A 17,332-nucleotide genomic window follows, 5' to 3' on the forward strand; every position below is an offset into this window, starting at 1 on the left:
GTCTGATAACTAAATAGAAGAAAAAAATAAACATTAACAACCTAAAATAAATGAAAAAAATTAATTAAAAAAAACCAAAAACAAACAAAAGACATAAACATGCTACTAATGAGGAAAAGGGAAAAAAATCCGAATAAACTGAATTCACCGTCAAACTTGGGATTCACATCATGAAAGTTTGATAATTAAATAGAAAAAAAAATCAATGGGTCAAACGAAAAAAAAATTAACAAACTAAACTAAAAACAAAAAAAATTCAGGTTAACCCGTCAAACCCGAAATTTGTATCATAAAAATATGATAACTAAATAAAAAAAATCACATTAACAAACTAAATTAAACAAAAAAAAATCATTAAAAAAAAAATTTTGAACATTAACAACCTAAACTAAATGAAAAAAATTAATTAAAAAAAAAAACAAACAAAAGACATAAACCTGTTACTAACGAGGAAAAAGAAAAAAAATCGGAATCAACTGAGTTAAACCCGTCAAATCAGGTTAACTTATCAAACTTGGGATTTGCGTCATGAAATTTGATAACTAGATAGAAAAAAAATCGATAGGTCAAATGAAAAAAAAATTAATAAATTAAACTAAATGAAAAAAATTGATTAAAAAGAAGAAAAAAAACAAAATAAATTAAGGTTAACTTGTTAAACCAGGTTAATCCGTCAAACTCAAGATCCGTATCATGAAAGTACGATAACTAAATAAAAAAAAAATTTCACATTAACAAACTAAATTAAAAAAAAAATCATTAAAAGAAAAAAAACACAGAAAAAAGCAAAAAAAAAAACCTATAGACAAAAAAAAAAAAATCAAGTATTATTGTGTGCATAGTGATATATTATAGGTTAAAAAAAGAAAAAAAAAAAAAAACACTATAATGAAAAAACTATGCATTTTAGAATCTTTATTGATATTAATATTTAATTTGGTGATGTTGATGACTTTTTAAAATTTTTTAATTTGATTATGCTGCAGTGAAAATAAGTATTAGTAAGAAAGACAAAGCTTTAAATTATAGAAAAAATATTTTTTTTCAGTCAATGTATCCTTTTTACTGACAGTGTAGTTTATTAAATTTTAAAAAATAAATGCAGTAAAAATAAAGATTAGTAAAGATTCTATTATTTTGAAACGAGGAGTAAAAAATGCATCTCTTTTCTTATTCATCTGTTTTTCTTTTTTCTTTTCACAAAAACATGATTTTTCTAAGAAGAAATATTTTTAAAATTAAAAATCATAACAATATTAATTTATATGTGAAATATTTAAAAATATAAAATCTAAGAAAAAAATATAAAAAGGTTTACAATAAGAAATAACTGAATGGATGTCTTATCTACATTAAATGTTCATGATGGAAATTTTATTGAGAAATTAAGCTTATAATTATTTTAAAAAACAACTATCAATGTTATAACAGGAAATTACTCTCTTAAGGTTTACAATTTTATAAATTACAGATCACCAGTTAATGTAAAATTTAAATTTTTTTATAATTTAAATTTAATTAAGATATACATAAATTAATTTGAACACTAGTATTAATAAAAAATAATTAAATTTCAAAATTTATCATTGTGTATACTGTAAAAAAAAGTAAACATAAACAACAAATCATTCCACCCAAAATTCGATGCGACACGATTTTTTTTTCCTCTCCACAAACATAGAACCTCACAAGAATCAAAACATAATTTTTGTTGTATTTAATTGATTTGTTTTCTCTTCACTTGTAACATGATTTCGCTGAGGTTACGTACGTTGCTAAGATTCTCTTCCTTTTCTCATTTAGAACTAAGCAAAAAATAGGTATGTGATGGTGGTTGAAAATTTGTTTTTTCAAATCGAGAAAGTTAATTTAAAACTAAATTTATTTCATTTTTGTTAAATAATATTTATTAAGTTATAACATAATTTATTTAGAAGTATGATTATGATTACTTTTCTAAGTACTTTTCATATTGAAATGTATGAAAATAATATTTTTTTTATTTTTCAAAAATTATTATTAAGATTATATTATTAAAATAATCCAAAAAAATATAAAAAAAATTAATTTTTAATAAAAAAATATTTTTTTATGAAATACGATTTATACCACGTTCTCAAACATTATTTAAATATACGTTATTTAAATATTCTATGTGTACTTAATTTGAAGAAAAAAAACATTTAATTTTGTACAGCGATTTGTAAATCCCAAAACTAAAAAACCTTAAACAATGTTTTTTTTTCAATTGACAGCACCAAGAATCCTTAACATTTTTTTGAGTTGTAAATCGATTATTCTTTTTTTTTTTTTCGAAACCTTAAAAAAAAAAATTGATTTCTATAAGCTTATGTTCACATAACCCTAATTATATAAGGAAAGGTGGGTGCATACACTCTCCTAAAATTGCACGCGTGGCGCAGCGGGCCAAGGAGGAAAGCTAGACAAACGAGGGCATCAAACTTGAGGCAAATACGATATTCTTAGAGTAGTTGGCCACTTCTGCAACTCAACTGAACCCTGGCTTATTCCGGTAGAGTGAGACAACAAGAAGGGAGTTTTTCTACCTTTATTGCCGGAATAATTATATGAATCTTCATCAAGAGGCATACCCTGCAACACTGAACACTTAAGTGCTAGCTTCTGATTAAGCACAATACATCAATAAACAATGGGCAACAAAACATGGCTGAGAAAAAAGATTGAGAAATACATGTGCATTGGTCCAAAAATAAAAAAAATAGTTCAACTGATCAGGTTTTAAATTTATTTTATAGAAGTTATCATTTTAGGTTCCACAAACCTTAAAACCACTAAAAACTTACATGGTTGTTAATTTCTGAATCCGTGAAATTAGTTGAAATGCACGCAAGCTGGTTTGACCACCCATGTTAGTTAATACACACACAAAACCGGTAAATCAAATTAGAACACAACTATATAAAAAATAAGCCTAGATCAAAATGAAACTTTGCATTCTAATACCAGAATAGGCAGCTAGTTAAAGGGAAAAAATTTTGAGTACAAATAAATAAATAAAAAAACACAGTTTTTTCCTCTTTATAGGTGGGAAATAATGTTTTCCTTCGGCAAGAAATTGTGATTCTTTCACATAAAACATGCTCTTATTTCAAATATCAAGTCATAAAAGAAACAATAACCGAGCAATCAGATTAGTAGTTAAAAGCAGAGTAGTAAACAGTAAAGGCACTGCTGAAAAACCTTGTCATGCTCATCCTGGAAACTAAAAACCAAAAAAATAACGCAAATGTACCAATCAATGTCTCTTTCAACTATTTCTTAACAAGGTCATTTCATCCTCTTCCTACAGTTTTTAGAATTGCCTCTCTAACATTTCAAAGCAAGCTCAAACTCTCAATCACTCCAAGGTAAAAACAAAAACAAAAAAAACACAGTAAAACCCCATGATTCTCTTAACAGTGAAAGAAAGGTTTTGATCCCTTTTTTTCATTTATGTTGAAGGGAAAAAAAAAGATAAGCACGTGAAAAATAAAAGTAAATAACTTGCAGGGAAATTTTTAGAAAACAAAGGTTAATTAGCAAATAAAAAAAAGGAAGAACCAGAAACAAAATCAACATAGAACTTTGAGATTGTAATTAGCAAGCGAACAGGGAAAGCAAAGCCCATAACTAGAAAACATGTTAGAAAAGGGGGAAAAGGAAATGGTATGCAGGCCCATAGAAATTCTTAATTGGAGGTGCTGCAACATCAAATCATGAAAGGCAAACTCATAAGGAGCAACAAGTAAGTAAAAAGAGGGAAAGGCATGAATGCAAATTGACCTATGTGCCGAGACCTGTGGAGATTCACCGGAGGTAAAGCTCAACAGCAAGAGTTGGAGGCGCAGAGGCAAGCTGGAAAGGTGCGCAGCAAAACCTGCAAATTGTTGAAGTCATAGGGTTTAGTAAGCAAAGAAGTGTGGTAGTTGTTGCTTTTCAAATAGCTTTTCGTGTCGAAAAGTATGCTAATAATATTTTTTTATTTTTTAAAAATCATTTTTGATATCAGCACATCAAAACGATCCAAAAAGTACAAACCAAACTCAATTTTAGCAAAAAAAAAAAATTGAAATTGTGCAAAAAGCTGTTTGTCCCTAAATGTCATGGTTTTCACTTTATCTTTAGATATAAATTATTGTGGTTTGCGACGGTAAAATTTATTTGAATATAATGTTTAATAAAGAGGATTATAAAGGATATTTTTCAGTGAAATTGAATTGGGTATGGTGTATAATTTAGTGGATCATGAGAGCATTTTAATATTTTCATGTTATCTTTTCTATTTTTTATTTGAAAAACTATTGGTGCGTGTTTCACATTCTCTAATAAGTGGGCGGCACCCTCGCCACTAGTGAGATAACTCCCGGTGGTCAAATATGGTCATACACCGTCTAGATAAATACGCAAATATGCTCTCTTCCACGTGGTGTGGCGCATGTAAAGATATCATAGATGGATTGCCACTAGTGATCGATTATTTGCGTTTTTCTTTTCTTTTCTCTCTCTTGACAATTAAAGTGCATAATTATCCTCTGTTTGTTGTTTGCTTAGGTCTTGCAAGGGTTGTCGAACCCAAGTTGCTTGGGTCTCGGTACCACAACAAACCTAAAGTACTTGAGTTTGTCAATAATACTAGGCCCAAGAGCCTTGAGTCTGGCAGCCATGTTCGGTGCAGACCAAGGCACATGGATTTGGCATGTTGCCATAACTTGAACTGGGTCTATCAACGTTTCAAGACTCGGGCAAGGGTCTAGCATTGTCGTCAGATCCAAGTCTTTTAATTTGGCATAACCACCAGACCCAAAGGTCTTAAAGCATTTTCTATATTTTTAATATTTTTTTTTAACATTTAAAAAAAATATTAACTTGTTGCGAAACACGAGCCAATATGTTAGTATAAGTCAAAATGAGATTTTTTAAATCCAAATGACTAGTTAGAGAACATATCGAAAGTAAATAAGTTATAAAAGATAAAAGAAATTATATTATACTTTAAAACGTATGGAAAAAAACACTATATATTTGTTGTGGATATAAACTCATTATATCGTGGACCACACTGTAGATAAAAAATGTTTGCACTGTGAACGATACTGTAACACTTGTAGGAGGCATTGCCTTTTCTGTGTCTAGTCAAAAATTGTTGTTGGGTTCACTGGGCAACCAAACCCAGACCTAATGTTACTGTGTCAATAAAAAAATCAATTAATATTTTTTTAATTTAAATTAATATGTTTTGATGTTTTTGTATTATTTAGATGTAATGATATAAAAAATAAATTTTAAAAGATAAAAATATTATCTCAATTTATTTTTAAAAAATAGTATTTTAAAAAATAATTATCATGCAATAATATAATAACTAGTATATGTGTCTGCGCTTCGCAACAGATCAATAATAATGTTTTTATCAAATGTAAAAATATTCGAGTTAGGTTAAAAGCATAAAATGCATCTACACCATCACTATCTCCAAATAAAAGTATTTTCTATAATAGCGTCATGGATAGCACATAGCAGAGCAACAACTAATATACTGGCAACAAATTTCTTTTCCTGTGATTTTTTTTCTTTTTCAATTTGATTTTTTTGTTTGTTATTGACATATTATGGAGAGCCGGTGTATTTCCAACAGTAAAATCATTAATGGGACATAGTATAACAACATCTAAACCTGATTTTTTAGAGATCTAGATGAGTTTTCGATCCATGAGAAGATACAATCGAGTATGCTATTGAATGTTTTTTTTTTTTACATTTTTTAAAATCCTAGTGTTGCTTGACCTCTTTTTTTTTTTAATGTTTGAAAATATTTGGCTAAACCTGCGATGTTGGGTTAATCATCGATGTAGGTTTGCTCAAGCCACTTTTTTTAATTTTATTTTCACTTTCGACTTTTAATATCTGTTCATTATAATTGGGTTTCCTATCCTATTTTAATATGGATTACATGATGATCTTGTATTCCAGTTAGCGAGTTTCTTAGGTAAACTATAGCTAGTTGAAGGCAATTCAATGCATCGCTATCTCAATAATTTCATTAAAGTGACTATTTACATACTTTAAATGTTTTTCTATTAATATTATTAATTTTTTAACTTTCTAATATCTTTATATTTTTTTAAGATTGGAATAAAAATGAACCAACATGCAATGCAGCACGAGTTAAAAACCTCCTTCTACTTCATCTTGAAAAATATCCCTTTATTTACTTTTGAATTCCACAGGGGTGGTAGGAGTAAGAACACAATTAAATGTACCTCAATCAGTAGTCACAGACATTACTTAGACTTAACTTATAGTAAAGCTTGAATCATAGATAGGAAAAGTCAACTTAGACTGACATTCAATTTCTTTTTTGAAAAAAATAAAAAAAATCATTTTAATAATTTCTTTTTAAAAAAGCACCAAGTGAAGAACCGGTGTTACCTTAGGTCACGAACCAGGGTTTGAAAACGTTGTCATATTTATATTTTTTAAAAAATTAAAATATATATTTTTTAAAAAATATATATTTTTATATATTTTAAATTATTTTAATATATTGATTTTAAAAATAAAAAAATATTATTTTAATATATTTTAATATAAAAAATATTTTAAAAAGCAACAACAACCCTACTCTTAAACAAACAACTTGAATATATATATATATATATATATTATATATTAAATTAAACTAAATTTATATCTTAATCTATTTTTTTAAAAAAAACTGAGCGTGGACCTGCCTTCAAGACGGTGTGTACCTGCCGGACCGGTTTGGGTTGAGTAACCAGAATGACGGTCTAATGACCCGTGCTCACAAAACACCAGATCACCTCTCCCTTATATAAATTCTCGTTCTAACTCCCCAGAAAAAACCCTAGACCTTAAGCTGCGCCTACCTCTTTCCCTCCTTGCCGTTGACGCTTCTCTATTCTGAAGTACGAACGAACCCAACAGATTCTCATATTCATACCTTCGCGATTCCTCTTACCAGATTCGAAGCTAACTAGTAATCTATTTCTATTTCTCATTTCAGCTTTTAAGTAATGGCAGTCGCTTTCTACGATCTCACCTCAGCCGCTGGCCTCAAGAAGCTCGATGACTATCTCCTTTCCCGCAGTTACATCTCAGGGTACGTTTTATTTTAAACAGGGACCTCACTCTTTCTCTCTATATATCTTTTCGTGGTTTCGGCCCGGTCGAAAGCAGGCTATCCATGCTGGGACAAAGGATTTCTCTTTAATAACTGGTTTCGTAATTTTATTTATTTTTTGTTTCTCAGATACCAAGCCTCCAAGGACGATCTCACTGTTTTTGCAGCATTATCTAGTGCACCAGCAGCTGAATACGTGAATGTGTCTCGGTGGTACACTCATATTGATGCGCTCTTGAGGATCTCGTAAGATCTTACTTTATTATTTTGTTTGTGTAAATTTAATATCGATGCGAATTCGGATATTTGAGTTATTATATGTATGGAGATGGTAGTGAAATTGTTTTGCTATTGGGTTCTGTTGCAGTGGTGTAGAAGCTGAAGGTTGTGGAGTTGTTGTTGAGGGATCTGCTCCCATCACAAAGGAGGCAATTGCCACTCCTCCATCTGCTGACACAAAGGCAAGTTTTTATTTTTCTTGTGATTTACTGTTCTTGTAAATGTGGGATTTTTAAACTTTGTTTTAGATATGAATTTATTTTAGTTTGCTTTGTAAAAACCTCATGGGTTGTTACTTATTCTTGGGATTTATATGGTGGTTCTTAGGCTGCTGCTGATGAGGATGATGATGATGATGATGATGATGATGTGGATCTGTTTGGTGAAGAGACCGAGGAGGAAAAGAAGGCTGCTGAACAACGTGCAGCTGCTATTAAGGCTTCTTCAAAGAAGAAAGAGTGTAAGTTTCTGTCTTTAAGAAGAAGGATATGTTTTGGAGTTTTTTTTAGTAAAATTTTATCCAGGTCGCGCCTATTTATTTAGGCCCTCTATTTGATTGGTTTAACCATCTTTTTGTTATTTTACAGTGACAGACTTGAATTTATGACAATTTCTTTTTGGTTTTCTGTTCTCAGCTGGCAAGTCATCTGTTTTGTTGGATGTAAAGCCATGGGATGACGAGACTGACATGAAGAAGCTCGAGGAAGCAGTCAGAAGTGTTGAGATGGAAGGTCTGCTTTGGGGAGCATGTAAGTTTTTTGAAGAGCTACTAAATGCAACTTTCCTTTCAATCATAAATTCAAATACAACTATTTTTTGTACTTGTTTCGCTTGAAGTGTTCTACTAGGTCCTTCAAAGTTAATATGCATAAACTGTTCCCCTTGCAACTACAAGGAAGAATCGATAATCTTGATTGATGGCACTGGATAGTTTGTGCTTCTCTAGGCATTTTCTTGAAAGTTAAATGTGCACAAGCTGTTCTCTTTTTATCATGTCTGTTTAGTGTGGAACATTATATCTGTTTATTGAACGTTTTGTACTGGTATGGTATCTTTGTTTTCTTTAAATTAATGTTTAATCGGCAGTAAAGCTGTAAATGCGTGTTATGTAGTTTTCTACTCACCTTAAAAGGAGAAACTTTTGATCTTGACTTGTATTTCTGATGCTTTCATGCTGTTTCCTATGGCAGCCAAGCTTGTACCTGTGGGATATGGCATTAAGAAAATGACAATCATGCTAACAATTATTGATGACTTGGTCTCCGTGGACACTCTTATTGAGGAACGTCTGACAGTCGAACCCATCAACGAGTATGTCCAGAGCTGTGACATCGTGGCCTTCAACAAAATCTGTAAGTATAGACGAGCCTTGAATGGTAGTGTATGTGAATCTGATAGTTTGCTGATTCACGCTCACCTGTTGATTTTTTTCTTGTTTTGCAGAATCTGAGGATCTCACCGGCGATGGGTGCAGGAGTTTCTAGCAGTGAAAAAGTTATTTATCTACCATTGCTTTGCAATGATCATATATTTTCTTTTCCTTCTGTTGCTCAGAACTTGAGTTTATTGTAGTCTTGTTTAATTATTTGTGGTCCTAGTAAATGGGTGTCAAACTCTAATGGCAACAATTTTCTCTATAGCCTTGTTGGCAATGAAATTTTATTCCAGCTCACCGGCGAGAGAGAGGGTCCCTGGACGACAGTTAAAATTGATGAGCAGTTTTTCAATGCTCAATGCATGGATGTGAATAATTCTTTTAACATCAATTCTCCTTCTCTACTCAATGACATGTAGGATGAGTTTTATTTGAAATTGTATTAAAATAATATTTTTTAAAAATTATTTTTGGTATCAGTATATAATTTGAAAAATATTAATTTAAAATAAAAAAAAATTTATATTTTTTTAAAAGTACTTTTTAAAACATAAGAACAGGTATTAATCATCTCTGTACAAGTGATCTGTACAAAAAAAAGTTGATCGAAAAAACATTGTGGATCTCTGTCTCTTTGTTTTTTCAATAGTAACCTAGAGTGCAAAAAGTTTCTTTATAATTCCCATTTCATTAAATAAACGATACATTCACTCACTATAAATTTGTTTTGTTTTTATTTTTCAGTGTGTTCGGAAATAAATATTATGTTAATATACAATTTGATCATCAATGAGAGTATAATTACTAAAAACAAGGCCTGGATGCTAGGGCCTATCTAAGACTTTATTTTATTTTAAAGGTTAAGTGTGCTGGGCCATTAAGGCCCGGCCCGAGAACTTAGATTTTGTTTTGTTATTTGTATATCTTTTCTATTTTTTTTTAATTTCATCATTAAATATTTAGTTTATTTTTAATTTATTTTTATATTTTATTTTCTATAAAATATTATAATTTCAAACAAACATCTCAATATTTTATTAATGATAATTTGCTTGTTCATTTTGATTCAATTTAAATGCACTATAATTTTTTTTTATTAGATGTTTTCGTATTTGTTTAATAATATTATAGGTTTTTATTAGAATTTTAACAATTTTTTTTTCAATTGCTACCTATCTTGTATAAAAAAACAAATCATGAATATTTAATTAGCATAAAAGTTAGGTTTCGTTTTTAAGAATTTTAATACATTTTTATATAACTTTATCACATTTATCAATATTTTTTTTTTCAATCTTGTACTAAATTTCAAGAATTTGAATGTTTTATTTTAATTTTTTTTTAAGGCCATATTCAATTTTTATTTAGGAAACAATGTTTGTAATTTATAAAACATTATGATATTTGTTTTGCATGTGCATGAAATGTTTTTTTTTTTTTTTACTTTTAAATTCATTATTTTATTGAATATTTTGTTTGTTTTTTTTTTTTTTTAAATTTTATCCTTAAATTAAATAATTGATTTTAAATGGTGAAATTTAATAACAATACTAAATTTGTTTTAATGTTAATTTTTTTCTTTATTCAACGTGCAGCGTTGCGTTTGAGGGAATCCATTGTTTGCCTAAATTTTGATTGTTATCGTTCCAGGCCACCGAAAGAATGACACATGGTTTTGCAATGCCAAACCATGTCTTTTTTCCTAGAAAAAAAATCGAGGACATCAGCATCGGCACGACCACAGACGGCGCAAGAAGTGTCCTTTGTTGTGGTAAAAATAAAACTGCGTGATGTGTGTTACGACGTCGTTTCGCTGTTTATGATTTTTGACGGGTGTTGAAAGCTTGAAGGTTCTACAACTTTCTCTCTCTCTACCTTCCTTGTTTGCTCCGAATTTGATTGATTAGTGGAGGATTCATCCTAGTCGTGGATTTCAAGTGAGAGAGAAAGAGATGCCGAAGAGGACAACGCACACGTACTCAAGCGAGGACGCAGCTCCCGACGGACCAGACTCCGATCTCTTCGTCTACTATTGCAAGCATTGTGGCTCCCACGTCCTCATCACTGGTTCTTCTCTCTTCCCTTTCTTCTTAACTTTCAATCACTTTATTCCATAAAAATTATATGAAAAGTCAATTACTTAATTCTTTGATTATTTTTGTTCTAATTAATTGTTTAATCTTAGACAACTGTACTAAAAGAATAATTAAAAATACTGAAATATGTTTGTTATAAGATACGCAATTGCAGAAAATGCCGAAAAGGAAGACTGACAAAGCTTATGCATTGGACAAGAAGAAGCATCTTGCAAGGCTTCACGTTGACGAGGCTGGAAAAGTTGTCTTGAAAAGGTACCTAGGATTTTTTTTTAAAAATTTTTATTCTTACTATTTGGAAACCTAAATGGAAGGTTAAGATTGTTCTGTGTTTTCTCTCTCTGTTTTTATTTCCTAATTTTATTTTACAAGTGTAGGATGCTGGGAGGGGTAAAGGCTTGAAATTAGAAATGGCAGTGAATCTTTAAAGCTAAATATTATGTTGAACTGTCTATTCATTCATTGCCATCTACATGCTGGCGGCATTTGTTGCTTGCTGTATGTTGAAATGCTGAAGTAGTAAATATACTTGCAAGGGTGTGTTTTTTTAGTGTAAACATTATGTTCTTGAGATTTCAGTTATAGATAGATTACAGTTGCATTAGAACTCATTATGATTCTGCATCATGCTGTCCAGGGGTGAAGGGAAATTGGAGAAGCAATTTCGAATGAATTGCATGGGCTGTGGGTTGTTTGTTTGCTATCGAGCAGAAGAAGATCTGGAATTTGCTTCTTTTATATATGTTATAGATGGTGCTCTTAGCACAGTTGCTGCCGAAACAAACCCCCAGGTACAAATAATTATTGTTAAGATTTTGAGTGTTCCACCATCCAAATCTCTTACATAATAAATTAGGAGACTTTATCCAATGTTCATTGAGCATATAATTTCTTGCCTTTTTTTTGTAAGTGGGTGATGTTTATGCATAAAAATTATAAAATATTATAAATTTCCTCTTATGGTTTTCCGGCATATGCTGTAGGATGCTCCAGTGCCCCCTTGCATATCACAATTAGGAGGACTTGTGCAGGTGGCCATAGAGGTTGAAGACCGTGCACAAAGATCAGCAATAACAAGTAATGTCATCTTTACTTACTGGCTTGATCTGCACATCTTTGATATTATTTGGATTGCTTCTCTGTCTTGTTCTCATTTAAATGGACATGACCTTTCTGTGACTGGTTATACAATTATGAATGAATGATGTCAATCAATTAAACTTGTTACTGATATGCCTGTAAGTCTGTTGGCTCATGTGTCTGCCTGCCTGCCTTACATGCAAGATGCAGTTGAATTAAATTCGGCACCTATATATCCCATGGATGTTGAGTTCTGTCCATGCATGAAGTGGCGCACACTATGCACATGTATATACAAATAATATAAATGGATGTATCTCTTCGTATGAAGTGGAAGAGAGAGGAGCAGGGATGGAGAGAGCTGAGTGGAAATTTAGGAATATTGAGCAAAAAAGACCCTGTTATTGTAGTAATGTGGTTGTTTACGTAGCCTTGGCGCTTGTGTCTTGGAAATTAGATGGTCTCGTTGAGGGTATCTTGTGACCCTAATTCCCTTCTCCTTTTACTGATGAAGTATCTGGAGTTATCTATATGGAGTTCAGAGCTGACAGCAGAATTGATAGTATCTCCCTGGCACAGTACATCCCTTAATTATAATCACTTCTTCGCTCACCAAAAATTGAGTAAAAAATGAATTATAGTGGAAATGGAAAAAGTGGGATGCCTTTTGTTATACTTTTCTCAAGTTAACTAATGTAGTGTTTCCTCTGTTGTCATCCTGTGTCTATGCAACACCCCTCATCTCTTGTTTGGGCTCTTTAATTTGACCTCATATCCATGAAAACAGAAGAGATTCTGGACAGGAACAAACCACCTATGTTTCATACCCACAAACAGTGATATGCTTGAATGCATACAAAATGTAGCATACAAACACAAATATTTCATAGAAATGCGCATTAAGATGTTTGACTTATAGTTGCATGAAGGAAATTTCAGAAAGGTGATTGAAAAGAACAATGTAATTGTCTTATCTAGTACTTTGCATGACATGGTAATGTATTGATTTTTTATTTATGATCATTATGCTTGATATATTTCTTTCCAGGAGTGAATGCTGATGATGTTCGAGTTACTGTAGCTGCACCTGCTGCCCGTGGAGAAGCTAACAATGAACTTTTGGAATTCATGGGCAGGGTATGCTTGTCCATCACAATCCTATTTTTTAAATTGGTAGGATAGTAAAATTAGGCACAGAATCTTATATCATCAAATTAATGTGCCAAGTTTAACATGATTTGCCTTCACACAGGTTTTGGGTCTGAGGTTGAGCCAGATGACTCTTCAAAGAGGATGGAATAACAAATCCAAGCTGCTTGTTGTAAGTAAAATCGAAAAGTTCTGTTTTTTCACAAGCTTAGGAGTGCATGCTGAATGCGTGCATGTGTGCTTGCATCTTCATTTAATCTGTAAAATCTTTGTTAGATGGAAGTTTTGTTTTAGACCCGGTGAACTTTATACAATGCCACATGTTTGAGATCAACTTGTTTTATGGAAAATTATGCTTCTGAATTCTGATACTGCTTAGACAATTCATTAGCTTCTTTGAATACAGAGTTTTTGTAGATTTCCAGCTTAAATGGAATAGAACTAGTAATATTAAGTATGGTATAATTGATAAAACTTGGAAAACCTCTGTTCAAATTAGCTGATTTCCATGTAAATCATCTAAGCTGGTTGCCCTCAGATGACCTTTCAATCCAAACCAGTCCAAATTAATCTACTGTCTCTAGGAAAGTTGCCAATGTAAACAAGAGAAGCATTATATTTGGCGCCTGCCTTAATTTTTCCTCAAATTGTCAACAAGTGTGCATTTACAGGGAACTTTTACGTATCCATGATTCTGCTCCTAGAAGCTTGTCTCCAGTTTAATTAACTTTTATTCTTTTACCAGGTGGAGGACCTATCTGCTAGACAGGTTTATGAAAAACTACTAGAAGCTGTACAACCCTGAAGCTACTGCATTTTTCTAAATTATTTCAGTTTTTTTTTTGTTTGTACTGGATTAATTTATCTGTGATCAATTCAAATGTAAAATTTGTAGTTTGAACTCCAATACTGGAGATAGAGCTCATCATCTGGTGTAATTGCATCATGGACTGAAATACCTAGCCAACTCTCAATTGAATTGATCCTGTACCTACCTGCTCAAGAGATTGCTTGTACGAAATCATGCCCACTTGAATTTTTACCAGCGTGCACGATCTGTATCGCAGTCTCCAAATTTCCGCCCTGACTAGCCATGCTAGTAAAAGACTCTGCTGGTGAAGAGTTGGTGAACACAGAAGCAAGATTTATTGCCACACGAAGTTATTCTCACATGAAGAATAATGAAAAGGGTGAAGCTGTGCGATAATGATAGAAAAGGCACAATCACTCAAATCAGGAACGGGCACTTCGTATCGAAGCAGCAGCAACATCATCCTTCTCACTAGACCTAGATTTTTGTTCGAAGCAAACAAAAAGAGAAACAAAATCAAGTTGTTCCTAAAAAAAGCTAAGTAGAAAACACTAACTGTTTAATGACAGAGATCAGTGATTCTACCATCAATATGGAATTTCATTGAATGTCTATGGGATTCATGGTTGCCCAAACCACCACCAATTGGGAAAAAAGTTGAGTAACATTGTAAGAAAATCTTTTTGAAAAAAATTATATTCGATAGGCAGCTGAAACAGAAGAAAAACAAAAATTTTCTAATGGAGCCATAATCCTGGATCACCCCAACGCTTTTCAGGAGGAAGCTCCACTGCGAAGAGCACCCTTGGGCTTCCTTGGAGCAATCTGAGTATCAGCCTAGAAAAAAGAAAAGGACATTCTATGTAAGGTGCAAAACCACAACATCAAATAAGCAAAAACACAACAGTTCTACCCTTTGCAACATTACTAAAATTGTCAGAGTATTACCTCTTTCTTGACAGGCTCTTCCTTCTCTGACAAAGTCAACTCAATGTGGCAAGGCGATGACATGTAAGCTGCCAAATAAATCATACATCACTATTAAGTGCAGGTGCTCAAATAGAAATGACAAACAGATAAAAAAAACTTGATGGCTAAAAGTATGGACTCACGATTGATCCTTCCATGGGCACGGTAAGTACGACGACGCTGTTTTTGGGCTTGATTGACTTGGATATGTGATATGTAAAGTGCATCGACATCCAAACCTTTTACCTAAACAATGAGTAGACAAAATTTACACAACATTGTATAGGAAATCCACGAGGACATGACGGAAATATAAGAGTAAAATCACACACATAACAGGAAAAGTAGCTACCTCAGCATTGCTTTCGGCATTCTTCAGCAAATCAAGGATGAATTTAGCAGATTTAGCAGGCCACCGCCCTTGTCCATTTGAATGGCGGTTCTTAGCTTGAGCAGTTCGCCCAACACCACGACAAAAGCGGCGGAATGGAATAGCTTGCTTGTGTGCCAAAACATCCTCCAAGTACCCTTTAGCCTTGCCCAAAGGCAATTTCCGGATTGAAAAAGCAGTCTCTCTTGTATTCTGAGATAGAGAATGGAAACATTGTAGTCAGCACAGCCATTTTGGTAATTTCAACAGAGTGAAAGTCATGGTGCTGCTTCATAGAGGTTGGAGAACTGAATGTGCAATCATAGAGCAACTTCAACCGCATGAACCAAACTCATACAATCAAATTTTAAAAAAACTTAAATATCACTCATATAACAAGTTGTCCTATTGTCACAAAATAATACGTACCAGGGCCAATAACAGCTCTTAATCTAGTCTCACAGGAAAAGGAAACCCTGAGCACGAGTGCACAGAGGATCATACTCACAACACAAAAAAATAGAAAAGAAAAAATAAAAATAAAGAACTTATTTTGTAGACATATTTCAAAGATTGAGGGGCTCATCTTGTTCGCTTCAGTTCGACCCATTAACCATATCACTCTAATGCACATTTGACTAGTCCAATTAAGCTCTAAAGACAATGCAATTACTGAACCCTCAGCAGTAAATAAATCAAAATCAGATAATGGGGAATACAACTATACAAGTCTACTGAAGCTCATGAGAAGTCCATTCATGAGCTCAATCCTCCTCCATGCTGACTAAGAAACGAAACTGAAACCTAGAAGAAGCAATAAAAAGTTGGCTTACATTGCACGGCAAGACCCTCTCTGTCTTAAAATATTTTAATGTCACATGTACATTTTAATAAGCCCTAATCCACTATGCAGGAATCTGAATTGAGCGACACTAAAATATTTTGCATGAAACAAAAAATAAAAGACAAATTTCCATTGAAGAAGCTGAAAGCTCTCATTAATTACCATAGAAAGCAGAACAAACTGTTTAGATGATGGAAGGAAAACAGTTTTGGCATATCATGAAATTTCAACCAATTGCACACTGACTATTTCAGATTATAGCTAGAATCCACTTCAATCAATACATTTAAGGCTATTCATATATATCAACTGGAGACAGCAAATTCAAACCGTGGCAACAAATATAGTAGAGAAGTAGCAAGCTTCTGAAAAACTGACGATCAACAACCCACAAGCAGAATTATTTTAGGTTCAGAAAGAGCAGCAATGGGAAGCCATTATGCCAATATACTATATAGAATAAATGACTCCGTAATATATTCAACATAGATACACAAGGTAAAGTGTTTACTGCGGCAGCATGCACGATCAAATTAACAAAGCTTTGGTAGCAAAACTACAATCAATTAGACACAACAAAATCAACAACACCACATTAAATTCCACAGACAAAACATTGAAGCAGTGTAGAACTTTCAACATACCTTGAAGTGAACGCGGAGATCAGATCCCCTAGCTTTGCAGGCTGAAATAGTAACCGTAACACTAAAATCAGATTTCACTTTCTCAACAAAAAGAATAATTTAAATAAAAAAGAAAAGATTGACACTTTCACGTTCTTACACTTGGTGGGGTTATCTGGTTCTCTTGAATACTTCACCTGAAAAGATTAACAAAACAGATCCCATAAGAAACCAGAAGAAAGGAAACACCCACTAAGATCTAAACTTTTTGCACTAATTCTAAGAGAGTATCTTCCTTGTGTTGTCCCACAAAAAAATTAAAACACAACAAACCCGCAAAGATCTAAGCTTTTTAACTACTTCTAAAAGAAAAACTCTTCATTTCTACTTCCAAACTTTAAAAAAACGCAGAGCTAAACAAACCCACCATTGCTGCAGCTTCTGTCTACACTTGTGTGGCCACCAAAATAGAAATGCCCGCAGTAATAAGAGGAGACATGAGAGTTTTAGCTAAAAAGTAAAAACCCTAATAAAAGGGAGCTAGGGTTTCTCTTTGTTTCGGCTCTTTCAAATA

General features: G+C 32.4%; 3 protein-coding genes across 6 annotated transcripts; 2 read left to right on the forward strand and 1 right to left on the reverse strand.

The window, feature by feature from the left end:
• The first annotated feature begins 6,791 nt into the window (after positions 1-6,791).
• On the forward strand, positions 6,792-9,113 carry LOC118044711 (elongation factor 1-delta 1). 2 transcript variants are annotated; one of them, XM_035053148.2, is made up of 8 exons: positions 6,792-6,947; positions 7,046-7,141; positions 7,292-7,408; positions 7,530-7,623; positions 7,769-7,901; positions 8,077-8,190; positions 8,632-8,793; positions 8,885-9,113. In XM_035053148.2, coding segments are annotated over exons 2-8 (708 nt in total). In that variant the 5' UTR covers positions 6,792-6,947; positions 7,046-7,055; the 3' UTR covers positions 8,887-9,113. The 2 variants fall into 2 exon arrangements, with proteins under 2 accessions (XP_034909039.1, XP_034909040.1); XM_035053149.2 differs by having other exon boundaries at positions 6,880-7,141.
• A 1,334-nt stretch (positions 9,114-10,447) lies between these two features.
• LOC118044708 (UPF0235 protein At5g63440) lies at positions 10,448-14,186 on the forward strand. Of its 3 annotated transcripts, none has more exons than XM_035053145.2 (7): positions 10,448-10,883; positions 11,067-11,167; positions 11,550-11,703; positions 11,896-11,989; positions 13,041-13,165; positions 13,245-13,313; positions 13,887-14,186. In XM_035053145.2, exons 2-7 carry the CDS (start codon positions 11,070-11,072, stop codon positions 13,944-13,946), a joined length of 600 nt encoding a protein of 199 aa, XP_034909036.1. In that variant the 5' UTR covers positions 10,448-10,883; positions 11,067-11,069; the 3' UTR covers positions 13,947-14,186. The 3 variants fall into 3 exon arrangements, with proteins under 3 accessions (XP_034909036.1, XP_034909034.1, XP_034909035.1); XM_035053143.2 differs by having other exon boundaries at positions 10,453-10,883; positions 11,053-11,167; XM_035053144.2 differs by having other exon boundaries at positions 10,456-10,883; positions 11,053-11,167; positions 13,041-13,129.
• A 345-nt stretch (positions 14,187-14,531) lies between these two features.
• Positions 14,532-17,303, reverse strand: LOC118044709 (large ribosomal subunit protein uL22y). Its single transcript, XM_035053147.2, has 7 exons — positions 17,186-17,303; positions 16,919-16,955; positions 16,780-16,820; positions 15,274-15,504; positions 15,065-15,167; positions 14,901-14,968; positions 14,532-14,789 (listed from the first exon to the last, which is right to left on the reverse strand). Exons 1-7 carry the CDS (start codon positions 17,186-17,188, stop codon positions 14,727-14,729), a joined length of 546 nt encoding a protein of 181 aa, XP_034909038.1. The 5' UTR covers positions 17,189-17,303; the 3' UTR covers positions 14,532-14,726.
• Positions 17,304-17,332: the final 29 nt, after the last annotated feature.

The sequence above is a fragment of the Populus alba genome, chromosome 12 (genome assembly GCF_005239225.2).
Source record: "Populus alba chromosome 12, ASM523922v2, whole genome shotgun sequence".
Taxonomy (NCBI): domain Eukaryota; kingdom Viridiplantae; phylum Streptophyta; class Magnoliopsida; order Malpighiales; family Salicaceae; genus Populus; species Populus alba.

Bases quoted from the DNA above. Each gene is read 5' to 3' on its own strand.
- LOC118044711 (XM_035053148.2), top strand. From the start codon at position 7,056: ATGGCAGTCGCTTTCTACGATCTCACCTCAGCCGCTGGCCTCAAGAAG. The intron at 7,409-7,529 runs GTAAGATCTTAC...GTTCTGTTGCAG, and splicing joins GATGCGCTCTTGAGGATCTC to TGGTGTAGAAGCTGAAGGTT. The intron at 7,902-8,076 runs GTAAGTTTCTGT...TTCTGTTCTCAG, and splicing joins TTCTTCAAAGAAGAAAGAGT to CTGGCAAGTCATCTGTTTTG.
- LOC118044708 (XM_035053143.2), top strand. From the start codon at position 10,769: ATGCCGAAGAGGACAACGCACACGTACTCAAGCGAGGACGCAGCTCCC. The intron at 11,990-13,040 runs GTAATGTCATCT...ATTTCTTTCCAG, and splicing joins ACAAAGATCAGCAATAACAA to GAGTGAATGCTGATGATGTT. The intron at 13,166-13,244 runs GTAGGATAGTAA...GCCTTCACACAG, and splicing joins CAATCCTATTTTTTAAATTG to GTTTTGGGTCTGAGGTTGAG.
- LOC118044709 (XM_035053147.2), bottom strand. The intron at 15,168-15,273 runs GTAGCTACTTTT...CTCATTGTTTAG, and splicing joins ATGCCGAAAGCAATGCTGAG to GTAAAAGGTTTGGATGTCGA. The intron at 14,790-14,900 runs GTAATACTCTGA...TCTTTTTTCTAG, and splicing joins AAGAGCCTGTCAAGAAAGAG to GCTGATACTCAGATTGCTCC.